The following is a 17,596-nucleotide window of genomic DNA, read 5'->3' as shown; positions in this document are numbered from 1 at the left end:
CTCCAGACAGGTGAGTTGCATTTTTTGTTCAGGTTAAGGTTATAAAGAAAAAAAAAGGAGGGTTGACTTGTCTTATATGGCATCTGATCAGCTGATTTTACAGTTTCAGTTAATTAGAGAAACCATTTTAACACGTCAAATGTATTTAAATTGTCATGTAAAAGCCTAACAATAAACTGTAAAATTAAATACACTTTGGCTTATTTTTAATACGCCCATTCAACACAAATGTTAGTCTTTTTTACGAAACAACAGATCTAAATCTTGTGCAGAAATGCATCGTTAAAGAAATACAGTCATATCATTTAGATTATATAATCTACTCCAACATCTCATCCCGTCATAGTTGGATGCTTGACGTAATCTAGATTTACAAATTGCGGAGTAATCTGTCCCACTTTTGCGCGTCAGTGGGCAATAATTAGGGCAGTTTTCAGCAAAAACAAAAGCAACATTTTGTGTCCTTAATCCTCCCTCAAATTAACAACAAATCAGCAATAATCACGCGATTAATTTATGAGAAAGAACAGTTTGGTGTGTACGTTTATTCTCCCCGAAATATAACACATCGAAGAGTAGTCAAGGAGGGGAGGGTTCTCGACACTGTTTTCATTGCTACAAAGACCAAATGTCTGAATGTTTTGTTGATTTGTGTGTTCCCTATTTAATCTTTCAGCTCTATGTGCTGAGTAAATCCCGATGTGTCCCAGATTGACAGCATCTCTGAAGAGAGCGGGACAGCTCTCTTCGATAAGAGTGATCTAATCCTAAAAAGATGAAAATGTTCTGTTGTATGAACATGTATGGCTTTTTATTTGTAGAAGAGCTTCGTTTGAAATACTCAAAATGACAGAAACAGCAGAAGATTAATTAGCAGAGTGAGCTTTCCACACAGCGGTGCTGAAAACAGAACTTCAGTCTGCAGGGTGCCACCAGGACATTTGGGAAAAAGGGGTTCACAGATAAGGAGCCATTGGTAAACTTAAAAACTAAGATATAAAACAATTTCAGAAGTTACTTTATGATAACACGTAGTATATAGCATCACAAAAAAGCCTTATTCTCTTCAGATTTATTTTATAAAAATCTGAAGCATTTCCATACCCCTTTATTGAGTATTGAAATGTTTCCAGTCCATATATGCAACATATTGTTAGAGTACAGTTTACACATTTGCAGATGAGCAAGTAACAACTTTTTGCCCGTTCTTCTTCAGATCAACATGATGACCAAACACTTTGGGAAAGGTGGGGATGTGAGTGAGCTGGTGAGCTCCCTCAGCTGGCTCGAGGAGGACGGCAGCTCCCAGGACGGAGACGAAAGCCCAGAGATGAGGAGCCACCACCACATTCTGACTCTGGGTGGTCGCATGCGGCCCTGCGGAGAATTTGGCAGTGAGGACATGGAGGAGGAAGAAGAGGAAGATGATGACGAGGAGGAGGTCGAAGCAAATGGAGATAATGGCCCCAAAAGGAGAGGCCCCAAGAAGAAGAAGATGACCAAAGCGAGACAGGAGAGGTTCCGGGCCAGAAGGATCAAGGCCAATGCCAGGGAGCGATCTCGGATGCACGGGCTGAACAATGCCCTAGATAACCTGCGCAGAGTGATGCCGTGCTACTCCAAAACCCAGAAACTGTCAAAGATCGAGACCCTGCGGCTGGCACGCAATTACATCTGGGCTCTTTCTGAGGTGCTGGAGAATGGTCAGTCCACAGAGAGTCATGGGTTTGTGGAGATGCTGTGTAAAGGACTGTCTCAGCCCACCAGTAACCTCGTGGCTGGCTGCCTGCAGCTTGGTCCCACCCCACTGATTCTCAACAAGCTTGAGGACAAGTGTGGCGGTCAGGGAGGTGGCGACTCTGTGGGTGGGCATCCACTCAGCTACCCATCCCCAGGACTTCCCAGCCCACCCTATGGATCCCTGGAAGCATCCCACGTCCTTCACATGAAGGGATTCAAAGCACCTGCGTTCGACAACCCCTCCCCTAACGAGTGCAGCAGTGGCACGCCTCCGTACGACGGACCCCTCACTCCCCCCCTCAGCATCAGCAGTAACTTTGCCCTGAAGCAGGAGCCTTCTCCACATGAATCAGAGAGGAATTACACACCCCACCCTGGCCAACATGCCCACTACCTCTCAGCCCACCACTTCCCCACTAACACAGCTGGCAGCCTACCAGGCGGGGCTCAGTCTCACCCGATCTTTCAAGCTTCTCGCTACGAGTTACCCCTGGATGTGGCCTTTGAGTCTTTCACTCCCTCTCACCTGGTCACTGCTCAGATGGGCACCATCTAAGACCTAATGAAACCAGTAAGTGACTGGTCAGAAACTGTCCACAGAAGTGAATCTGCCACTGTACTAGTTTCTGGACTGACTGTGTAGAAAAAAAAGATGGTTTATGCTGAACCCACTGGGTTCAGAGAAGGAGAGACTTTTCACCTCAACTGAGTCTACCTGATGCGAACATGCGACCATGTTTATCCTTTTATTTATTGCTTTATTGTTTGATCTTGCGTTGGTGTTTGAACTCTTAACTGTTTCCGAACATTTGCCCTGCAGGTATGAAAGAGTCAAACTAACCAAAACCAACATATCTTTGCTCATGCAGAAATAAAATGCAACTAGCTGATGTTTTGAACTCAAGAGCTCTGAGAATAAATTGATCCAAAAGTCATCCAGCTTATTAAATCGTGCACAAAGGTCTTGATGTTTAAGAAAGCAACTATTTATAAATGTATTTAATATTTATTTTGATAATGTCTTGTCCTCTTTTTTATATTCTTCTCTCTGCACAGTTTATGTATCTCCGTCTCCTTGGTTTGTTGCCATCCATTGGTAGCTGTACGTAAGCTATTTATTTTGAGGTCTTTCAAGTGACTTGTTCATATTTGTGTTGCCATTCTTGTCACATGTACTGTTAATATTTTGCTGTTTCGCACTTATTGAAATAAATATTCTTATATTATATGCTATTTCCTTAGTAACGCTGTGTGACAAGCCTTTTTTATATTTTAGAATACAATATGTCTCTTTATATTTTTGGCAAAGACATCGCTTCATGTCACTGTGGAGTTTGTCTCATTACAGACTTAGCTTTATTCTTTTCACATTGAATTTGTCAAAGAAGTAAGAAATTAGTTTTCTTTTGTACCTCACTATTAGTAGGTGTGTAAAAAAAAAAAAAACATTTGTGACCCCTTGTGGTTTTTATTGCAACCATAAGGGGTCGTAAGCCTTTGATTCCTAGTGCCGGTCCCAAGTCTTCTGATAAACGCAAAGGGGTTATGTCAGAAAGGGCTTCCAATGTAAAACTGAAGCCAAATCAAATATGACCACATGAACTCCAGACCAGATCATCAAATCCCAGGTTAATAAAGAACTTCTCTTGTGCTGTCCTATGGGAGTTGGACTACTGTTTCTTGAGATAAAGTTTATGGGAAGTGGGGAAAGAGGAAATGAAGCTGGTTGGTGTGAAGATAGAGGATCCAGAGGATGAAACTAAATTGAGACAATTTGGTGTGGTGAGCCCTGAACAGAAAAGCCAATAAAGGAGATGCAAGAAAACATTTCTTGCAAACGTATTCTACACCAGGTGACTTTATTGAGTCTCCCACATTACAACCACAACCTTCAATTTAGTTGATAAGAATTTTAATTAATAGACCAAATAAGGTAATGAGTAAATAAAACAGAACATGATATATTGTTTTAATTGGTTTTACAAATAAAAATCTGACAGGTGCGGTTTGCATTTTTTTCCACTCTCCCTGAGGGAAACGTTTTGGATGTCATATTTTGCTGCAACAACAGTTTAATGTCTTTTGTGGTATATTTCTAAAAGTTTTAACCATCAAGAGACAAAACCTTTTGCTGTTCTTTTTTTTTTTTTTTTTTTTTTTTGCAAAACATCTTTGAACATCAATGATCAAGTTTTGCCATGGGTTTTTAACTAGACTTTTACTTTTATGACCATCGTAAATCTTTTAATATAAACAAATCCAGTATTTGTCCATCTTCCAATCAACTCTGAGCAGCTTCTTGTCTATGATAAAGCATCCACACCATATTTGGTTACCTTGTTTTACAGGTGAGATTGTGTGGTCAGGAAGATGCACTTTTAAATTTTTTTATATAAATAAAACCAATCTTTATGATAAATCTTGTTTGCATCCAAGAGAAACTGCACAATTTTTTATCTAGTTTGGCCAGAACACTCTTTCACATGTTTGCTTTGTCCTACAGATTGCTGGTTTTAAAGCACGAACAGGACTTATTTTAGGTTCCTTTTTGACAACTTTCTCAAATTCCACTAATCTATAAATGCTAGATTTGTAGCTTGCCAGGCCTGACAAGGTAGACTGACAAATCTTGATGCGTTTGCAGGAGAGCCATACTTTGCATTTTGTGAAATGCTTAAAGGTTGGAATATTGTTTTTTATAACACTACTCTGCTTTGAACTTCTCCACAACTGTTTTCCTGCCATGTTCTTCGTTGCACTGGGTTTTGTTTAGGGTTACTAGAGTAATGTCAGATTCATTCATATGCACACATATTTTAGACTTTTGTTTATACAGAATTTTGAAAACGAGCTAGCTTTTGTCTTCCATGTGTAAATTATTTGACGATTCAAACAGCATACAATCTCCAGAAAACACATTCAACTTTATGCTTGCCACTTCAAAAATGCAGAAAATTTGAGCTACAAATGCTTTTGAAAGGGAAGTCATCCACTGCGCTTACTGATTTATCTGCTTTTGGATTTAGTTTTTAACAACAAGATGTGCTGGTTTCTTACCAGCAGAGGAGAAGTTTTTGACTTGTGTCAGCAAACCACCTGGTCTGTAATCAGAAGGAGAAGTAGTGCAAAAATGGAATCTGATTCCATTTGATTTGAATCATGTAGTATTTGCTAAACCAATGATAAAAGGGAACTGTTGCTGAATGTGAGCATCTGTGTGCCAGTCTATGCATGATGTCACTCAGTGTCTTGGCTCCAGGCTTTCTCTCAGGTCAGACGGGAGGCTGTTGTCGTGGGCCATGGGAAAAACAGCTCCGGGGAACAGGTGAACGTGTCACAAGGGGTTTTTCTGAGCTCCTCTCGCTCACTTTTCTCTCACATGTGCCCCATTTTCCCATCAGGTTCATGCCAAAACACCGTGGGGCGAGAGATCATGTAAAAAAAATTAAAACAAATAATCGGTATATTTTTGCCAGAGCGTGGGAAAACAAGAAGGCACGGAAAATGATTATGATTTAAATTGTTGACAGTGAAACATTGTATCTTATGTTTTTTTATCAAAATGGAAGAGTACAGTTTTATGAAATATATTTAGAGATCATAATCAGCCTAAGCTGTTGATAACACAATAATGGCCAAATAACTAGTTTTGACTTCAATCATCGCCCTAAACACCACAATGAGACTTCAAATAAACAAAACACAGGAAGCCAAAGTACAAAAAAAAAAAAAAAAGTGACTAGGAAGTGTAGGAGCTGGTGTGTGAATGCATGTTTATCCCGTCTGGACGGTGGGCAATTGCATGAATGGGAAGTTGTTGTCCAAAAGGACTTTCCACCTCTTCATCTACCTCTCCAAAATGTTTGTCTTTTCCAGTTCTGGCAAAAGTGCCAAGAGGCTTTCAAAGAAAAGGGAGTGATTGTTTTAGTGGGCGCCACTGGTCTATTGTCGACGCAGCCTGTTCTTTCTCTTGACCTGTGACCTGTATTGTTGTTAGGATTCTTGTTCGGGGAGAGCAGACAGCTGGGGGAGCAGCAGGGGGGCTGACGGACAGCTGGGACAATTTTGGAGAGAGGAAGAGAGAAGAGGAGCGAGAGCATGAGGGGAGAAGGACGAGAGAGAGGGAAAATGAAGAGCTTGTTTTGGACAAATAGAAAGGCCAGATGAGGTGACGGAGGTCCTCGCTGCTCATTCACAAGTTTGTCCTCTTTGCTCTTGTGGGTCAGCCTTGGCACAGGAGTGACACATAGCTATACAGACAGACACTCAGCCTGTGAGAAAGTAGCGGCAGAGTTAGCCGGCGCACTCTCTCTTTGTTGCTTTGCTTTTTGTTGTAACAAAAGTGGTAGGAGCCGGGGCAGGGAATGTGAATTATCCTAGAGTCCAAATACATGGATATGGAAATAATCCCAGTAAACTGACTTTGGGTACAAGATTACAAAACACAGAGGCAGATGATGTTATGGGGCGAGGCTTGGAGGAGAGTATAATGGCCAAACAAGACAATATTGGAAGATTTATTGTCTACGTCTGAATAAGTTTTCTGTCTTCTCTTAAAACCCAGGGTAACATTAGTAGCTATACTTTACAAGTCTTAGTTGGCTGAACACAACAGATTAGCGCAGAGTTTATATCATCAAGAAAAAACACATTTTAGGGTTTGTGTTTCAGATATGTATTGACTTAAGGTCCTAAATAGGACTTTGTTTAGTGATTATGACTGAGAGTAGCTGATGACACTCAGTTCCTACCTGTATTTGTGCATCTGTTGACTGTGAGAACGACGCCCCAACAAGACACATGACTGCTTTTTACATGGGCAGTTTTTAACTTCTTGTGCAGAGAGTTTTTATTAAGTACATCTAGCTAGCACTGGAGTTGAGCCCTTATTTGTTTTCTGAAGTGACTGAGGTAGCCCTGACAACAATGCATCTTTCAAGAGAATTGGTACGCCTTAAATATTTTCTGTTATCTTAGATCTAGTGACTGTGACGGAAGTAATTTGAGATTATTTTAGTCTTGTCGTATTGTAAGATATGCTCCTGAAATATAGTAATCCAAAGATGAGTACAATGTGGTAATGAAGTGTCCAACCAACTTTCAGTTGGGACTAGGGCGATGCAAAACTTCAGCAAATATTCAAAAAACTTTTACCCTGCTTCCGGTTAACTTGGTTTTGATCCTTATTCGTGCCCAGTTACACTTTTGACACTTTAGAGAATTTAATCCTTCTTGGTGATGGATAATATTTCTTAGACATAACTACATTTCCTTACAGAAATAATTTAACTGAAACCACTGCAGGGTCAATATAAAATGTCCCGTATCAGACGGCTTCAGACTGTCTCTTCAGGTACTGCGAAGAACACAACATAAATACTTACTAGTTATTTTAAAGAGAGATTGGTTAATTTTTACTCTACGACCTCCAATCACATTAGTCCATCTTCCACCCTGAATTATCTGCAAAGTAAGACTTCGTATGCTAATGGCAGCTTACCACTTCAGCAAAATTAAAACATCCTCAGCAGGAACAGCATGCAGGCTTATTGAAGGCTGTATCTGTAGCTATTGAGTCAATGTTTAGAAACAAAAAAAATAGTCTGTCTCAAGTGATGCAATGTGAGAAGTTCAACAAAGCTTTCTCATCTGAGTTTACTCATATTAGAGTATACTGAGGTTGACCTGCAGAAAGTATTGTTGAAACAAAATATCTGGCTGTCAAGAAAAAAAGATAAATAGGAAAGAGATGGATGTGTCAAGAACATCATGAGTTGATTCTCTACCTGCTGTTGCACTGCAAAACTGACTTTTTACAGACACGCACTTCAAGGGTTTTGGAGAATGCTTGAAAGCTTCTATTTAAATTTCAGTGAGAGAGGGAGAAGCACTCAAAATCCAAATCCATATATTTTTATGGTATAAATGTCTTCCTGTGACATTGTTACTTCTTTAAATTGATTTTGATAGACTTAATATAAAATTTAAATACAGCTCAGCAGCCTCATCCGTTGCAGATCTTGAGACTTTTTGCAACTCAGAGAGGGACACTGGATCGACCGACGGCTTTTCCAACATGAGCCAAAACAGGATCAGGGATAGAAAAAAACTCCATATTTGGTCAACCTTACCAAACTTTACATTTTAACATTTTTTCAATAGTGCAGTGTAAAGGCAACTCTTTTCTTAGCTCTCATTCTCTTGTGCTTATATTTCAGTTTTGTGATCAGCACATTTAATCTGCCATGCAAACAGGGGTAGCCCACACTAAAATAAAAAAGTTCCTGATCCATAGGAGCTGGATGGAGGGATAAAGCATTGTGATTAAGACTGTATTAATGGGGCCATAGGAGGATGGAAGGCTTTAATCAGTGTCTGTGGCGATAATCCTTCTGCCTTTAGACTGAGGCAAACAAATGATCCCCCACCCTCCTTGTAGGCCTCAGCCTGCATGCACACTCACCACACACTAGTAGTGTATGTGGGGTTCATGGGGTGAGGGGGACCTAGAGGTTGAGAGATGGATCAACACAAAATGAAGGGAAATTAAAGAAGTAGAGGAACATAGAGTACAGAATCAAAGAAGGTATTAACTTTGGTAAACATAATGAAAGCAAAACCTGGCATGCAAGATTTATTTTACAATATGCAATGCATCCAATATATAATCGCTTTTTTCTAATATTACCTTGAAAACGTGTTCTAAAGTGGATTTCCCTTTGAAATAAAAACTACACTAAATATTTAATGAAAAAAAGAAAAAATATATGTTTTTCAGACATTTTTGTTAATCTAAGTATGTAAACATTGAAAAATTATAGTGACAGGACTATTTGATACTATTGCTAAGTAATAATAATAATACTGAATCCCATGTATGTCTATGTAAGCTTGACTCACCTATTTTTGGGGTATTTCCTAGTAAACTCTTTCAAGCTCAGTCAGGTTGAATAGCCAGCATTAGAACGAGCATCAACGGTGATAGGACTTTGTCCTGTAACAGGAGGGTTGCCGGTTCAAACCCCCACTCACTCTGTCTCTGTTGTTGTGTCCTTAGGCAAGACCCTTCATCCGCCTTGCCTGCTGCTCGTGGTCAGAGGGCCTAGTGGTGCAGGTGCACGGCTTACTCGCTTCTGTCAGACTGCCTCAGGGCTGCCATGACTACAATCTAGTAGCTTGCCACCATCAGCGTGTGTGTGAATAGGTAAATGACTGAATGCACTGTGGAGTGCTTTAGAGTCCTCTAGACTTGATAGGCTTGAGCGCATTTTCTGGTAACCATGTGCCACGAAATAAACATCTGATTTTTACTTTTGCACAAGTTAAAATCAGAAGGCAATGCATTAACATTAGCACAAACATTAGCAGTGGGGGGCAGTGCTCTGCCCACATTAGCGTCTTATCCCTAAAATAAGCTTTTTTTTTAAGCTATTTTGTTTATTCAATAGCAATGTTTAGCACACTGAATGGAGGAAGTCAATGTCAGACAACATGCTAGTTATAGCCCACATGTCACTGGCAACATGTAGACTAACATTAGCATTTTGGCTCATTTCAGCCTCTACACAACATGCTTGTGACTCTCCACATGCTACAGAGTACACTGTAGCTTACTTTAGCATTGATGCTAATTTTTAGCATCAGATTGCTGGGTTCCAACCAACTGGCACAGTTTGGCAGGCCCCATTTAAATTTCGTCAGAAATTTTCTAGTTACATCTTAATCATGTCCCTGGTCTAAAAACCAGTGTGATTTGTTTTCATACAGCTAATGGCTGTGTTTTCTGCATTTTAAATGTCTTTTCTGAAAATTTAAACTAAAATGTCAAAATAAAAATATGTGACTAAAAACAATTTTATTGTCTTTGAAGTCTCATATTTATTTTATATGTTTCACACCTCATTTTGTTCTGGTCAGATATGAGATGCAATTAAAAAAAAAATAGCGTTTGTTCCTTTTTGGCATAAAACGTGTTTGCATTTACTATGTCATGTTCAACATGTTTTTCATGTTTGTCTTTCTTAGACCTTTCTGAAACTCTGCAGAAAACCTTAAACATATGAAAATAAATGGAAGAAGAAGTGTAAAGCAGTATTCACAAGAGGAGGAAGAAGTCCAACTACCAGGTTCATTACCTATGGAAGTGGGTGTAAAGTGTGACATTGTGGGCATGAGGATAAGGGACGGACCTTCTCCTCCCAGAGTTCCCTCCGCGTATTAGGATATAGGAGTTAAAGAGCTTCTAATGGGATCTGGATGCTGTCGTGTTTACCATGGCCCCCCTTTGCACGCCCACTGCATTGTGGAAGTTTCTGGGCTTAGGGATGCCACAAAGGGCTGAGTGAAGGGACAGATGGAGGTCTCTTTGGAAGAAGGAACAGAAAAAACACAGGCAAGGTAGGAGGGTCAGGGTGTCTGAGAAAGCAGGCAGTCAGAATGCCCAACTGCAGACGTGGGTGAACATTAATGGTGAAGGAGGGTGAGGGGGAAACTTAATCAGGACTTTAGTTGTATTTTTGAATGCAGTTCAGCTCAAGTTGTCTGAATTATTGGTCTACCCCCCTTTATAGTCCTGGCTTATGTGTGTCACATTACCTTTGTATGTTTAAAATGGGTTGGCTTGCTGTTCACGGTTGCACTTACTTGAACAAATTCAAGGAGCAAAAATAATTTGGGGGAGAATTTACCACTAGATACAGAGTTGTTTGCATATTCACTGATATAATTTAACCTCAAATTCTGATGTGAATCGGTTTTCACAATGGTCCTCGAGACATTAAAATGTTAATGTTATTTGTTAATGTATACAGGGGTCAGGGGCAGGGGGCTGATGGATGCTGATGAGGATTGTGGACAAGAGCTGGAGGAGGGTCGAGGGAGGTCCGAGTGGCAGAAGCAACAGATGGGGCCTGATGCAAAGCTCGGCATGTGAAGTTTCTGTTGGTAACATCTGTCTGTCCATCTGTTACATTTTGTTGTTTACAGTTTGTGCTGCTGAAACTTGGTAATTAGGAAACTGCACTTGAGGTTCTCAATGCAATCCTTTCCACAGTGAGTTTTAGAATAGAGAATGGCAAAAATGTGTGTGTCCTCCAGTTAATTTGATAAGTTTGAAGTTACTGAAGTTAATTTCAGCACATTGGCTCAGCTCAGCGGTACTTGGAAGGGATTTAGATATCATTTTACAACTAACAAATTACCTGCAAGCCAAGCACCTTGGCCTTTGCTTCAAATAAGTATGACTCAAAACTGAAGTGGACTTCAAAATAGTACAAGAACCTCAGAGTCAAGACTGAAGCAGACAATAACATTACACAAAATTATTTGCTAATCTTTGTATTCAATGAGTGTCCTAATTACTCTTAGCAAAAAATCCCAACTAGTTTTAAAGTATTTTTCTGAGGACAGATAAACGGCTTCACAAAGTGAAGCCGTTTACAATGGAATCAAAAGTGTACACAGAGTAAGAATTCCTAGTTTGAACAATATATAGGTCACTGATAAGTGGAGAAATAATACAGAAAAGACAGAAAAAAATAGATCTCGAGCCAAATATAATTAAAAGAAAAGACAGGATCTTAGAGAGACTGCAATGAGCTTAAACAGCATCATCAGAGGAGTTGCAGGAGGGCACTCTCCAATGTTTTTGAATATCTCATGTTTTACATGAATGCTGGACTAAAAGTTTCCCAAATCTCTCAGAAGATATGAGAAACTTCTACAAGATAGAGATGGCAAAATGCTACCAACTCGTCAGATACTGGCAAACTCTCACTAAATAAAATTGAATGCTGAATTTAAGATGTTTCTTCAAGTATTATTTTCTCTTTTTCTGACAAATTTTGACTCTAGGGAGCCTTCCTATTCAGTTTTTCACAATTGGAATTCAGTGCATTCCCTCACCACTTTTCTTAAAACGTGTCGTCACTATATGGTAGCACTTGGGAAACAGCATTTACCGAGTTGGTGCTTGATAGAAAACCACTGGCTTTATATATATATATGTTCCTATTAAAGAAACTGGTGGGAACCATTCCCATAGATGGGCACATCCATCACATTTGTGCTTCTCTGTAATCTTTGTTCTTTTACTGGAGAACACAAAATGCATGGACTGACACTACATTCATCAGGGCATAAGCCCCTGATGAAGCTTACTTATATGCATTCTTCCCTTTTGGAAACCACACACCAACAGTTTGAAGGTTTTAGAATAACTGCTGCTTTCGATCTGCAAAGTCAAACTTTGACATTAAAAAAAAAAAAAATGCTGAAAAAAAGGATTTCACAACATTATTAGGAAGATTCCTGAGTCCAGTGCATCAGTTTCATTAGAACTGTTACATCACCCAGGGGGTATTTTACTTTTTTTTGTCTAAAAATACTCTTCAATTTGCTCTGCTGTGAGCGGATCAAGGAGAATTAAGCAGCCAATCTGGGCTCAGTGGCCAGAGTGTTACACTAGACATTAATCCAAAACAGTGGAAGGTTGGAGAAGGAAAGACAAATTTAATCCAGAACCTCCATCCATTACATTCATTTGCAAACTCCAGAGCAAACAGTGGTACTTTGTACAAGTGCAGTCCAGGATTTGTTGCACAAACAGTTTTTCTGCAATTTCCCTTGGCAACGGAAACATTCTCCAGTACTTCTCCCAACCGGGTCTCCCTCACAGGGCAAGATAAGTGTCCTGGCAAGGCCTCTTAGTGTGCACTGTCCCCCAATATGTAACAGATGTTACTGGGGCAACAGTTGGTATTGAAAAGGAGGGGCTTCAGGCCATCTGTCCAGGGTCAAGGTTTGAAAGGATGTGGTAGAGATGGTGGTGTGTTCAGGAAAATGGTAAGTATTTGAGGGAAACGGGGGAATATAGCCCACATTGTACTCCTCCTCAATGTAGGCTTTCATATCAGATGACACTTGCGAGGTTTCCTATGGAGAATTCTGTGAAGCACTGTTAGACACTGATTTCATACTTAAAGCTCAAAGCCCCCACCATGTGGTCAGAGACAGTACTGCAAATGGAAACTTTATTAGTTGAAATGCATTTTCATAAGAACACTTTTTTTTTCCGGCATTTATACTTTATATTTATGACTAAAACCTATTATATTGTCTCCAGCTGAGATTTTAGGCGATCAAGCACTTTATCCATGTCGTCACGCAAGTACGCCATCATCTTATGAGAAATCTTCCTCTGAAGAGAAGGAAAAAAAAACATTCATTTTGATATTCATAACCAAAAACTGCAGAAGTAACGGTAAAAGCATATTCCATTTACAGCCTCTTACAATGTAGAGCTTCAGCCTTTCACCTTCCATTTGACAGTATTCAGACACGGTCAGCTCAGTGAAGTCTGCTTTCTTCATGGATAGGAATCCACAAGCGGGTGAGCGTTTGGTGTGCTCAAACCTGACAAGAAAAACAATGTCTTAGAACAATGTGTCGATTGTTAAAGAATAGCTTCAAAAGAGACCGAAAGAGAGTTTGTTTTGTTTCACAAGTTCTCTCTTCTTTGTTGCTGGATGATTTTGTCAGGTAATTAAATGGTATACAGTTAAACCAATTAAATATCTGCATTCAGTTTGGTTGATTTTGACCCAAAATCCCCTGCTGTTCATCCCCAACTTACTTCCTCACCATTCTTCTTCAGGAGCTAAGTTGCTCATTCATTATTCCAGTGTTTTCAGGCCAAGATGCAAGTAAACCAACCCTCTTTAAGAAGTGACCTCCCAAATATTTTGAGGTCACTTTGCTTTAACATAACCATCACATTTTGTAGCTGAAGAGTCATTTTCCCCAGCTGTCTTGACTATTCTGAAAGGGGCTTCATCTGAGAAGATGACTTTACCTCCGTTTTCTGCCATCCAATCATGACTAATGCTTCCTGCTCTGTTCTTCCATATAAAATAGTTCATTTTTAGATGGGTTGAAACAAAAGAGCAATAAGTTTTAGTGCTTGATTAAATTTTCATAAGTTTACATCCATTTGGAACATTTAATGTGATCACTCATCTAAAACTAAGTTACAGAACCACAGCAATTAAGTTTATGTCAAAGTCAAGAGTTCTGTCAGTCTTATCTTTTGCAGCCAGGATTGTAGATTTATAAGACTGCAGGATGATGTACTTCCTCCTCACCATGGATCATCATCAGGTTCCCAGCCCTCGAGTTCAATCAGACAGAAGAAACAGCAGGCGACATCTGGTTCATTGTCACTGGGGCAGTGGACAAAACCAGCTTTAGCCATCTAAACAAACAAACAAAAAAAAAAAGGCTGAAATCATAATTCAAACATTAAGAAAAAACTTAAACTAAATAAGAGGTGAATCCGGATTAGTTTTTATGGGGATAAAGCAATAATTCCCCTTTGAACGAGTGAGGTTGCATGACAGAACATTACTCATGAAGTCAAGTGTCGGCAGCTCATCAATCATGCTATGAGCCGGGTGGGCAAAGGGAAGCGTCTGAAACTTGCACCTGCTGAGCTATAAATCAGATGCTGTAAATGACATCATCATATTATTGGATTTGGCAGGATTTTTTTTCTTAAATCCAACCTCCAATACACAGCCTAGAAGTCATGTACTGGAAATGAACACAACTTCCAGGTTAAATGTTTTTTTTTTTTATTTCATAGTTCAACATTTTAAGGCATCTGTAATTATTTTCCACCCAAAGTCAGTGGGTGGAGTAAACACTGATTGGTTTGCAGTTGAGTTGATGCAAACTAAACTTTTGCAACCCGTCTAATGATCCTTTCATGAAATTGTGAATTAAACTATTGACAAGATTACTGTATACATTTTCCATCTGATGAATTCACTAAAATGTTATTTAATCACATGAGTATTTTCTAAACTTTTTAATTGTCCCAAGTGGTAATGGATTAAACCACTGATCATCTGTGTTGCACGAGCAAAATTTACTACGTCTATTGAACATCTAAAAGTACCGACGGCAACTGCTTTTGCTAATATTTTGCAAATTAAAGTAAATTTCCATTTGTAAGTGTGTAAAATCCATAGACATGGTCCCCTTGTAGTAATCATCAAACTCTGTTTTTTTCCATTCTTAGATAAATACAAAGAGCTACCAACTAATATTTCCAATATTGTTGGGGGTTTTTTCATGAGGATTAAGACATCCCGTCCAGATCAGTCTGAAAAAACCAAGACCTTCCTACCTTTTCAGGTGTGCAGTTGCATTCCTCTCTAAACGGCCAGTCTCTAAAACTCTGCTCCCGCAGATCATGGCTGTACATTTTGTCAAACGTCATATACCTGGTCGTCAGCACATCTACACTTTCCATTATTCCAGCAGTACAAGGCTCAGTCCAACATAGAATTAACTCCCAAAGTAAGGAGTATTGTGTAGATCTTGCTCAAGCTGCCCTCCACAGCTCCACAGATGTTTTCAATTTTGGCCTCAATGAGAGCAGAGAAAACAAAATTCACTCTGCTTCTTAGGTCTTAATGCTTGTAAAGTTTTTGTGTATATATCTCCTTAACATTTGTGACATATATACATTTGAGCTTGACAAATAAAAGATGCCGTTTCAGTTCACTTTTGTATGTTTTGGGAGAAATGTGTGTGTGTGTCTGAACAATTGATTTATTAGTTACTTCATCCCACCTGCATGCAATTCAAAGAGCTGAGTTGTTAATACATTGGGCCACTTCTAAAGGCAGTTGGTTACAGTCAACAAGACTAAAAACAAATAAAATCTTTTTTTTTTAGCTTTTCATTTGCAAAGACAAATTATAGACATGGATGCTTCTTTGTCCACTTCACAATATATCACAATACATTGAAGTTTGTGGTTCTATAGCGTGATGTAAAAAAGATCTATGGGGTATGAATGCTTTTGCAAAGAACTTTATACTTTCTGAAATGGACTTGTCAGGCATGAGCTGCAATTTCCAAATGCTGCTAAAACAACTGCAGGATAAATATTTACACAAAATCCAAACAGCGAGTCGTTCAACTGTTTTCAGTGTAAGCTTTTACAAGCCTGTTTATTGCTGTGAGAAATGGTGATGACCTGTTCTGCAGCGAGTCTCTGTAACACTACCCATTAGACCTTTGAGTGCTGAAATGTGCTTACAGCTGTGCGCCGGAGTCCCATCCACCGCCTCGCCTCCCAGACTGCAGAGGAGCCGAGACACAGCATGGCTGCAGCATAAGGCACAGGGTTGGTGGTTTAATGCCTTCCTTTACTCTCACAGGTGATGCTGTGTAGGGCTGAGCTGAGCAGCCGGTTTAGAGTTTGGTCGTCAGGTCAGAGGCCTCCCTGCGTTTTGGACCTCGTGGAAGGTAGCGCTCACCTATGAATTCCTGCATCTCTGTGTCACGACATTTTTCCATAGGTCTCTCCGTGTTATTCTTGTTTTTCGAACTTTGTGTGAGGCAAACATGTTCATGAGATCTAAGATTTTTGAACCTCTAGACTTGCTTTCATTTTGTCCATCATGTGATAAAAAAAGGGTGATTTTTACAACATTCGAACTGCTAGAGATTCTGTCACAGATCATACCTGCTCAGTTTTCTATTTATCTCCTCACGATTTTCTTTCTCGTTCCCTCACAGACGTTTGATATCCGGTCCTTGGAGCCTCCCTGCTTCTGCATTAAACAATCTTCTGACATAACTGCCCTCACCTATTAAGGTCTACTAAGATAAGCTGCTGGAATCTCCTGCACAGGGTTTGTTTTCACACAGAGTCGACACTGAGGGGGAGGGAGAGGATGAAGGGAGGAAGTACGATGCAGAGAGGTGGATGGGAGGTGACAGAAGCTATGTGTATGTCGTCTCTATGTCCACATGTCCCCTTGGACAGCCATCATACCTGCCGTTTGCATGTGCCGATCTGGAAACCTTTAATATCCATGAGGACTTGAGCTTTCTTCTTTCGTTTGTAGAGGTCCACACAGTTTTGCTGGTGGGCAGGGATTTATAAACGTTCACCAGCTTTTCCTTGCAAGGACTGGACATTTGATTAAGTCACAGAGGACCGGGGGATCAAAGGTGTAGCCAATGTGGAGCACAGGTAAGAGATGAACTCCGTCAACTTCCAGTGCTTGTGTGTGTGTCTCCATTACAATTCACACTTTTTTTTCTCTCTGAGGAGTTTTCTTTACTTAAAAAAAAAAAAATCGAGTTTTGAACGGCAAAATCTTTTCGACGGGGCAAAAATTCTCCTGTTCAGACAGGACTCAGAACATTTTGTGTTGACAAGATAATATGCCTGAAGTCCTGGCCATACTATTGGCACACCTGGTAAATATGTGTTGAAAGGACTGAAGAGAATTAATCTTTTAATGAAAGAGCAGACACACTAGTATAATTGTTTTGTTTTTTTCAAAATTGTGCTTCCCAGAAGCACTTGATTTTGATTTGCCACTGGTAACACCTCTAGACTCTAGCCGACATTTATTTTTCCATTGTGAGATCAGAGAAAATTTCTGAAGCTAACTGGAAGAATTACCAAGTTTCCATAATAAGCATAAGAAGCATACCAGAAAAAAAAACCCTTCCACCCTCACAAATATAAATCTGTGGGGGGACTTTGATTGGTCTGACAAGACAAAGATTGGACTTTTGTGAACAAAAGCTCCAGATGGGAGTGAATGAAAATAAATAATGAATATTTGGAAAAGTTCATCATGGTCATTGTTAGGTAAGGTGTTGGATCTGTGATGCTTTGGGCCTGTATGTCTTAAAAAGGCCTCTGCAATCTTTCTAAAGTGCACAGCTTCATAAACTCCTTAACTTATCAGAGCATTTTAAATAATAATCTCATAGCGTCTGTGAGAAAACTAAAAGGTTTCACTAACAGGATCCAAATCAGCTAGCC

At 39.7% G+C, this 17,596-nt stretch overlaps 2 protein-coding genes across 2 annotated transcripts; one reads left to right on the top strand and one right to left on the bottom strand.

The window, feature by feature from the left end:
• The first annotated feature begins 1,222 nt into the window (after positions 1–1,222).
• On the top strand, positions 1,223–2,336 carry neurod4 (neuronal differentiation 4). The gene has a single exon (XM_014992102.2). The coding sequence runs from the start codon at positions 1,223–1,225 to the stop codon at positions 2,294–2,296; it is 1,074 nt and encodes a 357-aa protein (XP_014847588.2). The 3' UTR covers positions 2,297–2,336.
• Positions 2,337–12,756: 10,420 nt separating this feature from the next.
• Positions 12,757–15,233, bottom strand: birc5b (baculoviral IAP repeat containing 5b). Its single transcript, XM_014992101.2, has 4 exons — positions 14,927–15,233; positions 13,881–13,990; positions 13,032–13,152; positions 12,757–12,937 (listed from the first exon to the last, which is right to left on the bottom strand). The coding sequence occupies exons 1-4, from the start codon at positions 15,050–15,052 to the stop codon at positions 12,848–12,850; spliced, it is 447 nt and encodes a 148-aa protein (XP_014847587.2). The 5' UTR covers positions 15,053–15,233; the 3' UTR covers positions 12,757–12,847.
• Between the last annotated feature and the right edge of the window lie 2,363 nt (positions 15,234–17,596).

This window comes from Poecilia mexicana, unplaced genomic scaffold (genome assembly GCF_051168715.1).
Source record: "Poecilia mexicana isolate PSO_F unplaced genomic scaffold, ASM5116871v1 scaffold_7, whole genome shotgun sequence".
NCBI lineage: Eukaryota > Metazoa > Chordata > Actinopteri > Cyprinodontiformes > Poeciliidae > Poecilia > Poecilia mexicana.
The sequence above is the reverse complement of the archived record's forward strand: the minus strand, read 5'-3'. Positions and strand labels throughout refer to the sequence as shown.

Bases quoted from the DNA above. Each gene is read 5' to 3' on its own strand.
- neurod4 (XM_014992102.2), top strand. From the start codon at position 1,223: ATGATGACCAAACACTTTGGGAAAGGTGGGGATGTGAGTGAGCTGGTG.
- birc5b (XM_014992101.2), bottom strand. From the start codon at position 15,052: ATGGAAAGTGTAGATGTGCTGACGACCAGGTATATGACGTTTGACAAA. The intron at 13,153-13,880 runs GTGAGGAGGAAG...TTTTCTTGTCAG, and splicing joins GAACCTGATGATGATCCATG to GTTTGAGCACACCAAACGCT. The intron at 12,938-13,031 runs GTAAGAGGCTGT...CCTTCTCTTCAG, and splicing joins AAAGGCTGAAGCTCTACATT to AGGAAGATTTCTCATAAGAT.